Source organism: Macrobrachium nipponense, chromosome 45 (assembly GCF_015104395.2).
Source record: "Macrobrachium nipponense isolate FS-2020 chromosome 45, ASM1510439v2, whole genome shotgun sequence".
Lineage (NCBI taxonomy): Eukaryota > Metazoa > Arthropoda > Malacostraca > Decapoda > Palaemonidae > Macrobrachium > Macrobrachium nipponense.
Window position 1 is genome coordinate 7729908 of NC_061105.1, and position 19034 is coordinate 7748941.

Below are 19034 nucleotides of genomic sequence, written 5' to 3' on the forward strand. Positions count from 1 at the left end.
AAAATTGTGGTGGTCATTCAGTATGATAAGAATCATTTCTTTTCAGTAAAAACAAGAAGAAGATGAACAAAGCCAAAGAAGAGAAGGAAGGCAGCAGTAGTGACCCAGTGGTCAATGGAGAGAGTGAACCAAGTACTAGTGGCCTTGTGAAGGTAAGTGTGTGTGTGTTGTGGTTGTAAGTGTAGATCCTCATATTTTACTTTTGCTTAGGGCACTGATGGTAAACTTTCCGGAAGAAAACTGGTGGTGGCAGAAATTTCAGCAGTTGCGGATATAATCTGTTATATTCAAGGTCTTCAGCTTGAATACCAGTTTACATATGGCAGTTTTTTTTGTCTTATTCAAGTCAACAGTGGCATAGACAATTATTGGAGTTGGAGTCACTGGGCTTTAACCTGTTAAGCGTCCCCTCCGATGAGCTCGCTGCTAATGTACCGTCACGCTTTTTTTGTAATTAGCGATCATACACTGATGATAGTTTTTCAAAGTTGGTATTGATTTTTATGCTTATAATTCATACTGTAGGTGAGTGTAGGAATTTATTAAATGTTGCAGTAAAAAAACAATACTACTATTATTTTATTTCAAAAGACTACATAATACTGAATGAAAAATGTTATACATACATGCACTATTATTCTTTCGTATGCCAATTTCTAAAGTAAGGGGCTACACACAATCCTACTTCACAGTGTCAAACCATCTATGTACTCTAGAAACTGAGTTGCAAATCTGTTTGTTTCTTTCACGAGTTATCAATTATTTCATCATCAAAGTATTTCTCAAAATATTCTAATGGGTTCTCTTTATCCTCAACTGTAAATTTCACGCCGGGATCAGCAACAGAATTAAAGGGATCTCTCTCTCCCTCTCGGAGTCCAGTCACTCAGCAATGAAAAGTCATCTTCACTCTCACTATCGGAAGAAAAGTTTGTACCCTCAATATGCTCACCACTGGAGGATTCAGAACTAGAGCTCTCATCATCAAATAAGTCATCAATATCAGACTCCTCATCTAGTATTTGATTGATCCCAACTAAAGAAATACGCCCCCTCTTTGGGACATTCATTGTGAAAGACGCTGAAGTCAATTTGTCTCGATAAACACCCGAAGTGTACTGAAAGAAAACCAGGGCCAGGCAGCTTTCTGTCATAAACGACCACCAGAAAAGAGTTGCCAGGCTGGAAATAAGTTGCCATTTACAGCTTACGTGTGCTGAGAGTGTTACCAAATGATGTTCCTACACTTTCTATACGAGTAAACATATTATTACGGGACTGACGGCTTGACAAGCACTGTTAAAGTCTTGAACGTAATATCCCGTTGAAGGTGCTACCGAGTAGATCGCGGTAAACGTATTTTGTTCCGACACGGCATACAAACTTCGGTCCTTTTACAATAGGAAGATACTAGCGGCAGCTGGATAGGTCGTAAGCTTTCGAACAAGGGTTCGGTAGTTAACTGCTTGTCCGACAGGCGCGCGCGCGCGACTGGGAGGTAAACAAACCACTTTTGCTTTCGGCCTCACAGTGGATGGACGTGTGTGTTTCGCTCTCTGCCCGCTGCTCGTCGTTTGCTTTCTTGTTTGTTTGTAATTGTGTATGAAAGAATTGTAAGTACAGTATTCTCTCTTTTCATATTAATTACGCTGAATTCATTAATGATGGAATCTCCGCGCCTCGCTACCCCAAGGAGACTTTGCCCGGGTACCGAAGGGCGCAAATGTGGGAAATTCAGATCTTTCCCCGAGATAGACCCTCATGTTTTGTGTGCTCGGTGCCGGGGGCGCGAATGCACCCGGGCCGAGCCCTGTGATGTTTGTATGAACTGGTCGGAGGCGCAGTGGACATTGTATGAGGGCAGGAAGAAGCGAAGGCCTGCAAAGGAGTCGTCGGAAAGCTCTCCCGCGACTCTTTTGGTGACGGACACTTCGTCTTCTTTCCTGCCGCCCGCCTCAACTTCCACGTCTCGCGCCTTCCCTTCGGGGGCGGGTGTCTAGGTCCTTCTCCTCTCCCGATGTGTCGAGTGTGGAGGAGGCGCTAGATACCCCGACGTAGAGTTGTACTCTGGGTCCTCTATCCGCTCGTCTTCGCGCGAGCGGGTGGAGGATCCTCCTAATCACCCGACTTTTGCCTCCTCAGGTGCGGTTGCCGTGAAGGATGACCTCGGACAGGTGTGGGCGTCGTTGGGGACTGCAGGGCGTGCCGAGTGTCCAGGGCTGCTCTATCATCTCGCTGGCTCCGTGGCGGTTACGCACGCTACGGTCACAACCACCACCACGACCCTGACAACACCTGGCTACGCGTCACCTCCTCACCTGTGTACACCCAGCACGCGGTCTCTGTGACACCCACAACATCGGTGCAGGGGCCAGTCGCCGTAACTCGGGGGAGTGTGATGCCGCCACCTGGGTTTGCCGTGTTGCCACACCGGACTTCATGTGCCCGAAGAGCTCGCCCCTGGACCTCCCACCGGTGCCGAGGATGTCTGTGCCGCTGGTTAGACCATCTGTACCGTCCACACAGCCTGCCGTACCTGCCGTAACCACCGCTGCTGTTCCTGTTCCTGCTCCTGCCGTCTCGACTGCCGTTCCTGTGATGCTCGCACCTGCTGATGTTGTCCCTGTTCCTGGCGCCGCTGCTCCCGATGCTGGTCTGTTCGGACAGGTACGTCCGGGCCCTGTTGCTTCGGCAACAGCAGCCCCGGCTCCGTCCTGGATGACAGATCTGACGTCGGTCCTGAGGAGTTGACGAAGAAGAAGAAGAAGAGGAGGAAGGTGTCGTCGTCGTCTTCATCGTCTTCTTCGTCGTCGTCGTCGTCTGCCGCCTCTTCCCCCTTCTTCTTCTAAGGCTCCCCCAGCCTAAGAAGAAGAAGGTCGCCTCCCCCCCCCCATAAGAAGTCTCCTTCGGGTAAGCTTCTAAGGGCCCGTCTCGCTCTGGTGAGACGGGGGGTTCTTCCGCTGGTCGCCCTGCTCCTTCGGGAGCAGGACCCGTCTCTTCTCCCGCAAGGAAGAAGACTACGGGGGCCATAGGGGTGCCGGCTAACACCGGCACTTCCTCACCTGCTGTTAGTGGTTCGGCCCACGCAGCAGGATCCGTCTCGGCCGCTCGTTCGCGAGAGGTGGTACCGAGTGTACGGTCGCCTACCAGCGACCGTGCAGCCAGGAACCAGACCTCTGAGTCCGCTCAGCGTCAGGTTCACGGCACGGAGCGGAAGACTGGTGACAGCCGCTCACGCGACTCTCACCAGACCAGCTCTCGCTCTCACGGCGAGCGGCTGGCTACCCGGGCGGACGTGACGGTCCACGCCGGCCCACGGGCTGAGGCTGGGAAGAGGTCCCCCCCGTTCGCCGCGGACCAGCCACGGCTGGTACCAGCGAACTGACGCACCGTGAGGATATGCACCGGTCTCACCGTGACAGTGGAGCTCGCCGGTCGCCTGACCGTCGCTCTCACAGAGAGCGATCGGGTACGGCCGACCGAGCACCAGCCTCCTCTTGACACACGAGACCGGGGGCCGCTGTTCTCGGTCCAGCCGTTCTCCACAGCGAGACGGCTCGACTAGGTCTGCAGCTCGATCGCCACCGCGTGTGGCGATCGCCTGCAGTCCCTCCAAGCCAGCTGGTTCTGCCAGTGACGAGGAGAGAGCGTCAGGTCTGCCTCTCCCATACCTTCAACCTCCTCGGGTTACACCCCCGGGAGGGGCGAGGTATTGAGGAGTGATCGTGAGGGGTGCGCCCCGCAGGATCCCGCCACGTCGTCGTACGTACCAGGCTCGGTTCTCGGACCAGCCAGGTCGTACGCACAGGTGGTTGGAGGAGACCCAGAGGGGGCTGTCGCTGCTCCTCTCCTTGAGGGAGGAGGGTCTCGGGAGGTACTCCTGTTCGAGGGACTGGACGGTCCGACTCCACCAGGATGCTATCACACCCGAGATCCAGAGGAACTTTGCCGAGGTTATTGCGCTGATTCGTCAGCACAACGACCTCGGGGAAGGATCGCCGCTCCCACCATCCGAGCCCACGTCCCGGCTCGAGTCGTTCTTGGGGTCCCGAAGAGGGAACCCAGACCGACGGTGGGTTTTGCCGCGTTCCGAGCTTGCGGACTCAGTGCTAGACCAGGTTGAATCGCTTGTCTCCGGACAAGACGGTTCGCTCAAGTCTGGCAGGTCGAGCAAGCTGCTTCCACCTCCTCTGCTACGACGCGCGGCGGTTTTACGTGCCATCTGAAGACCCGATGCCGCCCAAACAGGTGAACCCGGAGTTAGCTAGGCTGACTCCGGGTGTGTCTCTGCAACAGCTCCTGTCCGAGAACCTGTGGTTCTCGCAGCAAGAGGCACTCGGCCTGGAATCTACCGCCATGGCAGCTTTCCAGGCCGTCTCCTGGCTAGATCTGTGGTCCCTCACAGTATCTAAGGTCGCAGCCAACTCCGGGGGAATTTCTCCCGAAGAGGACTCGGTCCTTCAGGAGACTTTGCCAGTCTGGGGGAAGAGCCATCTCCTTCCTTGCCCACCAGACGGTGAACCTGTGGGCCAACCTGGTTCTCCGACGAAGGACGCTGTCCTTACTCGGGTTTTCCAGGGCGGCCGGGCGTGAGGCGGCGTTGGGGCTTCGAAACGGACCTCTACGGAGTTCCACGTCTCTCTTCCCAGGAGAGATGGTGGACGCTGCGGTGGACAGACGGCGTACTGAAGAACAGTGACGTCTGGTTCACCAGGCAGTCTCGAAGGCTTCGGGCAGCCTCGGACCTGCTGCGGCCAAGTCTAAGATGCTCGGCTAGCGCTTCCTCGGCTGCTAAGACGGTTGCTGCGTCGAAGCCCCGAGGAATGACTCTGTCTTCTTCAACTTCTGGCAAGGGGGGCCGTAACCAGCCCTCCTCCCAGCCCTCCTCATCCCGTGGAGGCTCTGGGAAGAAGTCGAAGAAAGGGGGGAAACGCTAGGGACGGCGTTCCCACCCCCTCACCTGCTGCCGGAAGTGGGGGGGTGGGGTGCCTGGCCAGCCATTGGGCAACTTGGCAGCGCTACGGCGCCGAGACCTGGATTGTAGATGTCCTTCGGGAGGGATATCTATTACCCTTCGAATCTCGGCCACCCCTCACCTCCAACCCGGTCCAACAGCAGTCGTACGTCCCCGGGTCACCGAAGGACGTAGCACTCAGACAGGAGATCAAGACCATGCTGAGCAAGAGAGCTGTAGAGATCGTCACGGATCAGTCACCGGGCTTTTACAGTCGACTCTTCCTGGTGGAAAAGTCTACGGGAGGCTGGCGCCCGGTGATAGATCTCTCTCCCCTGAACCGGTTTGTTCGCCAGACCCGGTTCACGATGGAGACGGCACGCTCAGTGCTCGACTCCATCAGGGAGAACGATTTCATGCTTTCAGTGGACTTGAACGGATGCGTATTTCCAAATACCCATTCATCAGTCCTCCAGAAAGTACCTCCGCTTCATCCCTCGACGGGACGGTGTACCAGTTCAGGGGGGGGGGGGCAGGGCTGTGCTTCGGTCTCTCAACCGCCCCACAGGTGTTCAAGCGAGTGTTCACTCTGGTGTCTGCTTGGGCCCATTCGCACGGGGATACGTCTGATGAGGTATCTCGACGATTGGTTAGTCCTGGCGAGCTCCCGCTCGCAGTTGATTGCTACAGGACAGGGATCGGCTGCTCGAGTTCTGTCGCGATCTGGGGATCGTTGTGAACTTCGAGAAGTCCGATCTCGAGCCCAAGCAGAGGATGAAGTACCTGGGTATGCTGATCGACACGGTAGCAGGGCGAGTCTTCCCCGCGGACTCGCGGATCAGCAGATTCAGAGAGGCAGCCAACCAGTTCCTGTCTCGGCAGGAACAGGTAGCTCAGCGGATGGCAAGTCGTGATCGGACACCTGTCGTCACTCGAGAAGTTAGTCCCTCACGGGCGTCTTCACCTGCGGTCTCTTCAATGGAGACTAAAGGAGAGTTGGTCACAGGCGACGGATCCCCCAAGCTTTCCAGTGTCACTGACACAGGAGGTGAGGCAGGACCTAGCCTGGTGGCTCGAGCGCAGGAACGCTCTTAAGAGGAGTGCCTCTGCGCACTCCCCCCCGGACATGCAGCTGTTCTCAGACGCATCGACCGAGGGATGGGGCGCACACCTGGAGGAGTTGCTGACTTCAGGAGTGTGGGACGAGAACGACAAGCACCTTCACATCAATGTACTGGAACTCAAGGCAGCGTTCCTAGCTCTCCAAGAGTTTTCAGGACCGCTTGATGGGACACTCAGTGGTGTTGATGTGCGACAACACCACGGTGTGGCTTACGTCAACAAACAGGGGGGCCTAGTGTCTCTCCCGTTGTACCAGTTGACACGGCAGGTGCACGAGTGGGCTCAGGCACACTCAATAGAGCTGTCGGCACGCTACATTCCAGGGAAGAGGAATGTAGTAGCAGACACGCTCAGCCGTCGGGATCAGGTGATAGGGACCGAATGGTCTCTACACCAGGACGTGGCGGAAAGGCTCTTCGACCTGTGGGGGCGACCAGTCGTGGATCTGTTCGCCACCCGGCACAACAGGAAGCTCCAGGTGTTCTTCTCGGCCGTGCCGGACCCATGGGCAGCTGCAGAGGACGCTCTTCAACACCCGTGGGAACACCTCTTCGTCTATTGCCTTTCCCCCGTTCAGCCTGATTCGCAAGGTGATCAGTCGAGCGCTGGTCACCCGAATCTCAGGATGATCCTGGTGGCTCCCAAATGGCCACAGGCCATTTGGTATCCGGACCTGCTGGCTCTTCTCGCAGGAGAACCGAGAGAGATTCCCCCTTGGCACAACCTTCTCGCCCAGCCACACGTCGAGCGGTACCACCGAGCAGTCCAGTCCCTACGTCTTCACGGCTGGCTGTTATCCACCATCTCTTGCGAACGAGAGGCTTTTCTCGTAGCGCAGCAACAGAGATGGCTGGAAAACGTCCGTCAGTCCTCTGCAGCTGTGTACCAGGGGAAGTGGGCCGTCTTCTGTGGTTGGTGTCGTAGACGGGGTCTTATCTCCTCTCAGAGCCACTCTTCAGCAGGTAGCGGATTTCCTCGTTTTTCTTCGCCGAGAGAAGCTCCTCTCAGTCCCCACAGTCAAAGGATACAGAGCCGCCTTGGCGCTCGTCCTGAAACTGAGGGGGTTGGACATCTCGAACTCGTTCGAGATCTCCTTGCTGATGAGGAGCTTCGAGAGGTCTTGCCCACCCAGGGAACTCAGGCCCCCTGCGTGGGACGTGACTCTCGTCCTTAGGAGTCTGACTCGAACACCGTTCGAGCCACTCCGAGAGTCGTCAGACAGGGATCTGACCCTCAAGACCCTCTTCTTGCTGGCCCTGGCATCGGCGAAGAGAGTAGGGGAACTTCATGGTCTTTCCTATGATGTACGACACTCCAGGGGATGGGGATCCGTGACGCTGTCGATTTCGTCCCGAACTTCGTTGCGAAGACTCAGAAACCGTCAGTCCCTGATGACAGGTTCGAGTCATTCACGATTCCCTCCCTATTGGACTTCACCGATAATGATGCGGATGAGATGCTGCTTTGTCCTGTGAGGGCGCTACGGCGCTATCTGAAGAGAACTCGTCACCTCAGGCCTGAGTGTCGACGCCTCTTCGTTAGCACCGGGGTCACCAAGAAAGAAGTATCCAAGAACACTCTTTCATTCTGGCTGCGTGAGGTCATCAGGAGGGCGTATGAGGCTGATGGTAGTGACGACATCCGTACGTCCCGTCCGAGAGCTCACGAAGTCAGAAGTATTGGCCCCTCGTTGGCGTTTCGCAAGAACTTCTCCGTGGCGCAGGTCCTGAAGGCAGGGGTCTGGTCTAACCAGACTACCTTTACGTCCTTCTACCTTCGGGATAATTGCCCACAGGTCCTTGGATACCTTTTCCTTGGACCCGTGGTGGCTGCTCAACAAGTTGTGTAGCTAACCCAGACCCTCGCATGGCTGAACAGCATCGGAGGTCCTGGTGTGACTGTGTGGATGGATGTGTGAGTGAGTGAGTGACTGGCTCTCTCTTCCCATCTTTTCCTTCCCCTCTACCTGTGGGCAGAGGGCCATGGTCGTCACTACGCTGGATGAGGACGAGATGCAGGTGAGCTATATGACAGAGCCCCATCCTATCCCTTTCACTAGGGATAGGAGCAGAATACCACCATTCCTTCTACAAGGGGGGGAAGTGGATGCCTACAAGAGTCAAACCCATGACTTTATATTTGCTCCTGTACAGGAACAAGTTCTTGCATTGCTGGTACTAAGAGATGCGCATGCCCCTCTCTTAGTACTCGGTCCTACAGAGGTCTGACCATTGATCCTGCGGTGCACACCCCGATCAATCGGACAGAGGCTTGGATCCCTCCCTCGCTCTTACGACCAGGGAAGCTTCCAAGGTAGGGCGCAACACCAGTCTGTTCACAAAAGACTCAGATTCCACCCACCAAGAAGTGAGTCTTCCTATTGTAAAAGGACCAGGAACCGGAAGGTTTGTATGCCGTGTCGGAACAAATGACAATTTGTCTAAAATTGCATTTTTCCTAACTATACAAACCTGAGGTCCTTTTACACATAGCCCCACCTCATGCCACCCCTCACTCTGCAGTTTTTGCCTTGGGCCAAAGCAAAAGTGATTTGTTTACCTCCCAGTCGCGCGCGCGCGCCTGTCGGACAAGCAGTTAACTACCGAACCCCTTGTTCGAAAGCTTACGACCTATCCAGCTGCCGCTAGTATCTTCCTATTGTAAAAGGACCTCAGGTTTGTATAGTTAGGAAAAATGCAATTTTAGACAAATTGTCATATTATGTGGGTGACGCTAACAGGTTAAACTGTATAAAGTCTAATTGATGTAGCAGACTGGCTAGTAATTTTAGCTGACTTTTGTTTTCAAAAATGCCCCCATGTAATTTTAGTTGATTCTTTTGCCTTGAAAAGGCCCCACAAGGATGGAGGTCCACCTTTAATGGGAGCTCACTCCATAGGGAAACACAACAACCTGTTTTGTAATTGTTATTCCTTCAAGATTGCATATATCGATGCCATGTTGTACGGCACAGAAGAATGTATGTCCATTTTGAGAAATCATCTTTTTGTACATGGAACTTACCCAGCAGATATATACTTAGCTATAGACTCCGTCGTCCCCGACAGAAATTCGAATTTCGCTGGGTGGCAGGAATAGGAACGATTACCGTTCTAGAACCAGATTTTCTCTGTCGCGGTAGTGTCAACATACGTTGTTGCTACCTCCTGACTTGATTTTTGTTTTTTCATCGCCATCGGCCTTCTGGGCTGTCTTTTGCAGGGAAGTACTGGGTCTTTGGTTTGGCATACGCTTTTATTAACTTTTTAATGAATTTGGCTTCGAACTTTCGAAGAATATATTACGTGAAACTACCGAATTTTTCGGTAGACACTCGTATATTTTGCAATAAGGGAAATATTGATTTTACACATGCAACTTACCCGGCAGATATATACTTAGCTTATGTCTCTGATGTCCGACAGAATTCAAAACTCGCGGCACACGCTACAGGTAGGTCAGGTGATCACCCCCTACTGCCGCTGGGTGGCGGTAATAGGAATCATTCCCGTTTTCTGACAGAATTTTTCTGTCGCCGGTGCTGACAACAACTTTGTTGGTAGCTCCTGCTTAGAATTTCTTGCTTGCTTCGCCGAGGATTATTTGGGAAGTATTTGATCTTTGGTTGTTGGCATATGCTTTGTGTTGGATTTAGTTAGTAATTATGTCCGATTTAACACCTGGAACTCTGTTTAGAGTATGTGTAAATGAGGGATGCAAGGTGAGGTTGCCTAAGGCTACTTTGGACCCTCACACTGTTTGTGTAAAATGTAGGGGGAGGGATTGTTCGGTTAAGGATACATGTGATGCATGTGAGAACTTAACTGAATTACAATGGAAAGAACTAACTTCGTATGTTAGAAAGTTAGAAAAGGATAGGATTAGAAAAGCTTCAGCTAGAAGTTCAAGTAGATCCTGCTCTGCGGAACAGGATAGTATTTTCTAACCCTGCAGTAGCTTCGCCATCTTCCTTTTTGGTTTCAGCTCCTTCCCCCGCAGCGAACCGAGATGTGTCTGCCGAGAGAGCCGCTGTGGAAGCTTTCAATCCGCAGTTTGCAACAGCAATTTGCGAGATATAAACCAAGGTAAGGGTGAAGTGTCTAGTGATAAGTGCAGTGTCCCCAGTGCAGTGGAGGGGGCGTCTGACCGACTCCGCATCGCTCCTAGGCCTAGACCTCTTTCAGACTCCCATGCCCAGGGGAGGAGGAATGTCGAAAGCCGCAAGGGGGATGTAGAGTATCCCCAACGGTCAGGCGTCCCTTCAGCAGGTCCTGTAGACTCGTCCCAGGCTGCTATAGAGAGCTATAGGAAAAGCCTCTTAAGGAAGTTTTTCCGACTCTGATTCGTCCTCTCCTAAACGAGGATGGAGCTCTTCTTCCAAATCGTGCCCTCTCAAGAGAGCCTGGAAACCTCCAGGAGAAGGCGCTCTTGACTCCAGCCCGGAGCCTTTTCTGGAGTATTCTCCTGCGCCTAAGAAGGCTATGAAGGATCCGGAATCCTCTCCAGAAGGGATTCGGTCATCTACTAAGAGATTCCTGTTGGACCTCCAAGAGAATCTCTCTTCTTTAGTAGGCTCGCTTTCGACTAGTAGGCGCAAGGAGCCTTCTCGCAGGAAGGACGCCTCTCTTCCAGTCAAGAGGTCTGTTAGGAAGGAGAGTATAATAGGCGATCTTCTCCAGTAAGAACCTATTCGCCTCCTAGAGTAGACGACTCCTTTGAAACTTCGTCGAGACAGGGAAGATGGTATTCTCCTCGTAGAAGCTCTGAAGCTAGGAGTCATAGCGCAAAGCGACAAGAAGTAGGCGCTAGATCCTCTCCTTGTAGGAGTAAGGAAAAAGTCTCCTTGCGAGAAGACGATCGGTTCGTATCTGTCGAACGATCTCCTAGGAGTAGGATCTCCTCTGCAAGTGGTAGGAAAGAACGAGAGCGCTCTGCTCAGAGAGATAGAAGCGAGAAAGGCTCTCCTTCTAAGGATGATTTTTCTAGAAGGCGCCAACGTTCGATAGGACGCCTGGATGATCGAGTCTCGTTAAGTTACTCGAGACCTTATGATAGGCTTTCTTCAAGGGAGTCAAGCGCCTCTCCTAGCAGGTTCCAAGATTCTACGAAGAACCTAAACAGGGGTTCGCGCCCTACTCCTGGAAGAGTATCTAGAGCGGACGCTTACCGTTCTCCTAGCAGGCGTCACGAGCCTGAAAGGAGCCTAATCGAGGATCTGCGCCCTACTCCTGTAAGACGATCAAGAGTAGGCGCAAGCGCTTCGCCTCAAAGGCAGCAAGAGCCTAAAACGAGCCTTTCCAGGGATTTGCGCCCTAATCCTGGTAGATCAGGAGTAGGCTCTGACGCCTCTCCTCGTAAGATTCAGGAGCCTGAAAGGAGCCTTTTGTCAGGCGCGCGCCCTACTCCTAAGACTCTCAGAAGAGTAGGCGCAAGGGCCTCTCCTCACTGGCGCCAAGAGCCTGAAAGGATCCTGACTTTGGATTCGCGCCCTACTCATAGTAGGCGCTCGAGAATAGAAAAGTGTGTTTCTCCGGATAGGCGCCAAAAGCCTAATAACGCAGGCTCTAGATCCTCCCCTAGTAGGTATCAAGAACCTAGGGAGCGGAGAAAAGCGGAGTTTTGTTCTTTACCGAGGAAACATATCTCGGGTATTGAACTGGTGGCTCCTTCTGACGAGCTCTTGAAGGATAAGAGTCGCATACCTGCCAGGACTTCTTCACCGAAGAAGTCTCCCTCTCCGAATGTAACCTTGGAGGAAGTCTCGGAGGAGGAAGAGACGAAAGAAGTAGGAGTCTCTGATTATAAGAGACTTTCTGCATTACTTCTTCAGGAGTTTGGGGACTCGCTGTGCTCAGCTGATCCTCCTTCTCCGGGATCTCTGCTATCAAGTACTAAGTTGGCAAAATCCCCCTCTTTTGTCAAGATGTGGCCAACTCTATCTATGAGAAAGGCCATCAAGAATCTGGAGAACTGGCTCCTGGTTAAGAAGGAGGCAGGTAAGACGGTGTTTTTGTGTCCTCCGTCTAGATTGACAGGTAAGCCGGGTGTCTGGTACGACACGAAGGAACCCATGGGGTTAGGCCTTCCGGCTTCCGCAAACGCGGATTTTTCTGCTCTAGTAGAATCATCTAGAAGACACTCTCTACTTTCGGCTAAAGCGTCTTGGGGAATGTGCGAGATGGACCATTTACTCAAGGGTCTATTTCGCACACTTGAAGTCTTCAACTTCTTGGATTGGGCCTTAGGAGCTCTAGCAAAAAGAGCGCAAGATCTGGAGTTCGTGACTATGGAGGTGTTATCAAGTGTCCTTTCATGCTTGGACAAGGCAGTCATGGATGGATCCACAGAAGTAGCATCTCTCTTTGGAGCAGGAGTGCTCAAAAAGAGATCAGTTTATAGCTCGTTTCTCTCCAAGTCTGTTTCGCCCTTACAGAGATCCTCTTTGCTTTTTTTCCCCACTCTCGGAATACCTTTTTCCTCAGGAGACAGTGAGGGACATTTCCAGATCACTGTCAGAGAAAGCTACGCAGGATCTTCTTGCTCAGTCCGCCAAGAGGCTTTAAACCGGCTGTGCCGAGTGGCTTCTAAGGAGAGAGGGAACAGCGAAATAAAGTGTTCTTTCCAACAGCCCTTTCGAGGCAAGAACAACTCAAGACCAGCAAACTAAGAGTAGAAGGCCTTTCAAGAGAGGACGGTCTTCTCGAAGGCCATTCTCGAAGCCGCAGTGAGACAGGAGTCCTCCAGACTCCAGTAGGAGCCAGATTTGAGGTTCGCGAAAGTCTGGGCTCAGAGAGGGGCGGACAACTGGTCCCTCTCGATCCTTGAGAGAGGATACCTGATCCCCTTCAGGGAAAAACCGCCCTTAACATCCACTCCAAGGGAGTTAGCGGCAAGATACAGAGATCCTTTAAAAAACCAAGCACTATTACATCTGGTGCAACAGATGCTAGAAAAGAAGGCTATAGAAAAGGTATTAGACATTCATTCACCAGGATTTTACAATCGCCTCTTTCTGGTACCAAAAGCCTCGGGAGTGGAGACCGACCTGCTGGACGTAAGCGCTCTGAATCACTTTGTGATCAAAACAACGTTCACGATGTAGACGACGTCGTCAGTTCGTTTCAGCGCTAAGAAAAGGGGATTGGATGGTGTCATTGGATCTACAAGATGCCTACTTTCAATGTACCCATACCATCCCTCGTCCAGAAGGTATCTAAGATTTATGATACAGGGCCAAGTATTTCAGTTTCGCGCCCTTTGTTTCGGTCTTTCCACAGCTCCCCAAGTTTTCACGGGATTGATGAAAAATGTAGCACATTGGCTGCATTTAAAAGGAATAAGGATATCGCTGTATCTCGACGATTGGTTGATTCGCTCGCAATCCAGGGATCAGTGTCTGGAGGACCTAAGGTCAACGTTGGGACTTGACTCAGCTCTGACTGTTAGTGAACCTCGGGAAATCCCAGATGGATCCCCAGCAAAGCATTGTCTATCTGGGGATTCTGATGGATTCTCGGGGTTTTCAAGTGTTTCCGTCCATAGAAAGACAGGAACGGTGCATTCTAAAAGTGAAGACCTTCCTAGAGAAAGAACAATGTTCCGCGAGGGAATGGATGAGTCTTCTGGGGACCCTCTCCTCGTTGGAACAGTTCGTTTCTCTAGGGAGGCTTCACATAAGACCTCTTCAATTCTTCTTGAAGGAGAATTGGGACCAGAAGAAATCAGGATCTGTGGGAATCTTTTCCTCTGTCCAGAGAGATAAAGAAAAACCTCAGCTGGTGGTTAGAACCAGGCAGACTGAACGAGGGACTATCGCTGCAGTTTACCAGAACCCCTCCCTAGTGTTGTTTACAGACGCATCGGAGATGGGATGGGGGGCGACGTTGGCCCTAGAGAAGTGTCAGGCACCTGGAGTGGGGAACAGTGTCCTGGCACATCAACGAGAAAGAGTTAGTGGCAGTGCATCTAGCTCTCAGGCAGTGGGAAGCCCAAGTCGCAAACTCAGTGTTGCAGGTAAATTCCGACAACACGACAGCTCTAGCCTACATAAGAAAACAGGGGGGGACTCACTCCCTCTCACTGTACAAGAAGGCGAAAGAGCTTCTTCTATGGTCAAAGGAGCGGAACATCACACTCTTGACGAGGTTTATACAAGGCGAGAAAAACGTCAGAGCAGACTTGTTGAGCAGGAGAGATCAAGTCATTTCCACGGAGTGGACTCTACACTCAGAGGTCTGCAATCAAATTTGGAACCTATGGGGAAGGTCAAACAGAGACCTGTTTGCAACTCATTGGAATGCCAGGCTGGAGAACTATGCTCTCCGATTTTCAGATCCAAGAGCAGTAGCGATAGACGGCCTCCTCCTAAATTGGGAAGGAATAGACGGCTACGCTTTTCCTCCTTTCAAGATCATAGGAAACGTCATAAGGAAGTTTGTTGTGACGAAAGGAGCAAAATTGACCCTAATCGCCCCATTTTGGCCAGCTCAAGAGTGGTTCACAGAGGTACTGGAATGGATGATAGATTTTCCAAGGTACCTTCCTTTACGGAACGATCTTCTCAGACAGCCCCACTTCGACAGATACCACAAAAACCTCCCCGCGCTCGGTCTGACTGCCTTCAGACTGTCGAAGGACTCGTCAGAGCGAAGGGGTTTTCACACGCTGCTGCAAAGGCAATTGCAAGGGCCAGGAGACCGTCAACTATACGCGTGTACCAGTCGAAGTGGGAAGTGTTCCGAAGGTGGGCCAGGAATCAGAATGTATCCTCTTCCAGTACCTCTGTGACGGAAATAGCAGATTTCCTATTATATTTGAGACTAAAATGTAACCTTGCAGTCTCGACTATAAAGGTTATAAAAGAATGATGCTTTCCTTGGTGTTTAGACATACAGGACTAAATCACGGATGACAAAGCTTTACACGATTTGATTAAATCATTTGAGACTTCGAAGTCCCAAGACAGCCAGACCACCCAGCTGGAACCTGGATGTGGTGCTAAGGTTTCTCATGTCAGAGAAATTTGAACCTCCCAATAACTCATCGTTCAGAGACTTGACTAGAAAATCGATTTTTCTCTTTGCATTAGCATCAGCTAAAAGGATTAGTGAACTCCAGGCTTTAGAAGGCACAGTGGGCTTCAGGTGAAGGATTCTGCAGTGTGTTCATTTAACCCCCTATTTTTAGCAAAAAATGAGAATCCTTCTAAGCCTTGGCCAAGGACTTTTGAAGTTAAAGGATGTTGACTTCCTGGTAGGGAGAGAAATAGAGAGAACCTTGTGTCCGGTAAGACCCTCAAGTTCTATCTAGAGGAGGAAAAAACAAATGGGAGGAAACTCAGAGAGTCTTTGGTGCTCGGTAGAGATCCGAGAAGAACGATGTCAAAGAATGCACAGGCATTCTTTATCAGAGAGATTATTAAAGAAGCACATATTGCCTGTGAAGAGGAATACCTCGGGCAGCTGAGAGTTAAGGCGCATGAGGTCAGAGCCGTAGCAACCTCATTAGCTTTCCACAAGAATATGTCGTTAAACGACTTAATTGGATCCACATATTGGAGATGCAATTCTGTGTTTGCGTCTAACTATTTGAGAGATGTACGTGTAACTTATGATAAGTGTTTCTCTCTCGGACCTTACGTGTCTGCGGATTCGGTGCGGGGACAGGAGGCTGAAACCAATCTAGCTTAGTTTAGATAGATTAGGAATTTTAATCTTGTGGTGTTGTTTTTATGGTCGATTGAAAGTGGTCAGGAAAAAGTACCATTTTCAATTCGTAGTGTATAACAAAGTAGTGTGGTCAGGTGGTCGAGATTGGTTGTTTTCATGCTCCTTGTAATGTTTTGGACCTAGGCTCTGTTCTTTGTTTAGAGGGTTAGTACCCCGTTGCTAACGCAAACCAAAAGGTGAAGGCTCTACCATGTAAGTGGGATAGGCCCCATTGGTACAATCCAAAATAAGGCTCTGTCGAGTAAGCGGCTAGCACCCCCATTGACATGATCCAGAAGGGTTCGGTTCTAGTGACAGGTCTCATCCTCACTGGAACTCTTGAGGCAAGCAGACTCATAGACAGTACTCATGAAGTCTTCTGCCCAATAAGGTAGGAATCAAGGTATTTTAAGTTTATTTATAGTACCTACAACAAAAGTTGTTTTCCCTGTTTTTTGAATTGCTATTCATATTGAGTAACTATCTCTTACCCTCCTCCAAGGGTGCCAATCAGCTAAGTATATATCTGCCGGGTAAGTGCATGTGTAAAAATGAAATTGTTTTAAGATACAATAAAGTTTTACACATACTTACCTGGCAGATATATACGTTTAATGGCCCACCCATTCCTCCCCTCAGGAGATAGGGGGAAGAAAAATTCTGTCAGAAAACGGGAATGATTCCTATTACCGCCACCCAGTCGGCCGGTAGGGGTGGATCACCTGACCTACCTGTAGCGTGTGCCGCGAGTTTTGAATTCTGTCGGACGTCAGAGACATAAGCTAAGTATGTATCTGCCAGGTAAGTATGTGTAAAACTTTATTGTATCTTAACAATTTCATTTTTTTTTTTTTTTTCACTAATGATGAAGGAAATATAAGATCTAACTTCCTACTTTAGGAAGTCAGAAAGCATATTAAGCTAGATACTCTTCCCTTAGAAAGCTTTAACGAGCTCTCGTACTAACGAGCAGTTAGAGTATTGACAATACTAGTAGTTGTTGCATCCTCATCACCTTCTTACTCCACAGAATCTACAAATTCATATGTGCAAATTTGAAGATAAATGGATGGAGCTCAAAAGGCGAGCTCTTAAAAGGTAAGAAGTGAATATAGTGTTCCCAGTGCAGTGGAGGGTGCGTCTGATCAGTTCCGTAGCGCTTCCAGGCCTAGACCTCTTCCAAACTCCCAGACCCAGTGGAGGAGGAAAGTCGACAGCCGCAGGAAGGTTAGGGAGAACCAAACCCCCACCGGTCAGGCGTCTCGGCAGGTTCTATAGAACGTCCCAGACTGCCAAGGATAGCCATTGATAAGGCATCCTTAAAAAACTGCGTCTCTTCATCTTACATCCGAAAAGACGAAGAATGTATGTTTGGAGTTTCGATGATCTAGCGCGTTCTCTGAAAACTAAGAGAACACTGAGCAAGACTAGCTCGAGCCGCGTTCCTACAACCAAACGCGAGCCGCGTTCTAGAAAATTTTTCTTGGCGCAAGGCGCCTTCAAAGAGACGAAGCGCCAGCCTGGCGCAAATTGCGCCAGAAAACAGATGGCTAGAGCAAGGAGCCTTATAGCAGAGTGGCAATCAGAACGATCCTTCCATTGAACGTTTCCGGGGCAAGAGGCTCTTTCTAAAAGGGGTCTAGTAGGCGCTCGGAACTATCAGGGCGCACGGGACCTTCCACGCAAGCGGAACGTTCCAGGAGCGAGTCTCCTTTCTAGCGTGCGGAACATTCCAGGCGCTAGGCGCAAGGAGCCAGGCGCCAGAATATTCCTAATCTTCTTTTGAGAGAGAGGTCAGTTGCGAGGCTCCTCTTTGAGTTTTTAACTTGAGCAACTTTCCCCTGGCAAGGTGCAAGATGTCGCACAGTCGGCCGTCGCTTTTGCCAGAAGGATTCTGATACTAAGAGAATAAGCCATTTTTTCATTATTCAGAGGACTCTCTCCTTCATTCATGCTCTTCCCTCGTTATGAAGAGGCAAGAGCTTTGGGGAGTTTTCTTATAGATCTCATCGACGTTTGGGTATGATGGCGGATAGGAAATATCTACTTCCTTCCGTAAACCCTACAGATCAACAGGAATTCTGTCTCTTCCACGATTTATGAGGAAATCACGAAGATTTAAAGAGTTCCTGGATTAACTTCCTTCCTTAAGGAGATATATATACTCTTTCTATCGTTCTATTAACGTAAAGAACGAAGATAGTAACAATTTTTCCTTTCTCTATCTGCCTCGGCAGGGAAAGAAGGTAGTAGAGTATCTGCTGTATGAGAATACGATACGGCAAATCATAAGCACATACCGTAGTTACTTCTTTGCTGAGCAACTCAATTACCAGTATCCTTCCAGGAATTTCCTAGGAAGGACTACGCTTAAAGGGATTGTTAAGACAACACCTACTTAGCTTCTAGATTTATCGAAGTCTTGTTTCGCTTAAATATGCATTATAAGAACTTCCTGAAGTTCGATAATAATTTTATAAGATTCCTTTATTAAATGGAGTAGCTGGCAACTCTGGAAGAGTAAGGCCAGTCGGCTAACGAGACTGCTATCGCTTAGACACCAACGCAGTATCATGTAGGTGTCGGTTATGACTGGTTGGTTACATGTCTCTCTCCTGCGGGATGGAATGACTAACAGTGTCTCTCCCCTTCAATCGTGGTTTTAGCCTCGGATTGAGGGGATAGTTAAGCAAAACATAAATTAAATTTTCATACATTCACCTTACCTGTCAGATATATACATAGCTATCGACTCCGTCGTTCCCGACAGAAATTCGAATTTCGCGGCACACGCTACAGGTAGGTCAGGTGATCTACCTGCCTGCCGCTGGGAGGCAGGACTAGGAACTATTCCCGTTTTCTAATCAGATTCTCTCTGTCGCTGGCAAGGTAAACATATGTTTGCTTTCCCTCCTGATGGATTTTCGTGTTTCATCGCCATCGATCTTCTGGGGCCGACTTTACACAGGGAAGTACTGGATCGCTGGTTTGGCATACGTTTTTAATAACTTTTTAATAACTTTTAATGAATTAACTTCGAAGTTTTCGAAGAAAGAATATATGTAACTACCGAAGTGTTCGGTAGACAATTACATAGTTTGCAAGAAAGGGAAATATAAATATTTATTCATTGATGAAGTGTAATAAATGTTAGAATTTGATTGAGGAAAATAAGGTAACTTCCGATTTGAGGAAGTCAGAAAACATAGAACTAGATATGCTTTCTTTAGGAGCTTTAATAGCCCTCGTTC

At 50.1% G+C, this 19034-nt stretch overlaps 1 protein-coding gene across 1 annotated transcript in view; it reads left to right on the forward strand.

Annotated features, from left to right (window-relative positions):
* Positions 1–19034, forward strand: part of LOC135214363 (glycylpeptide N-tetradecanoyltransferase-like) — a 46022-nt gene that overhangs the window by 10199 nt on the left and 16789 nt on the right. Inside the window, 1 exon segment of the mRNA XM_064248592.1 lies at positions 47–152. Coding sequence (XP_064104662.1) covers positions 47–152 — 106 coding nt within the window.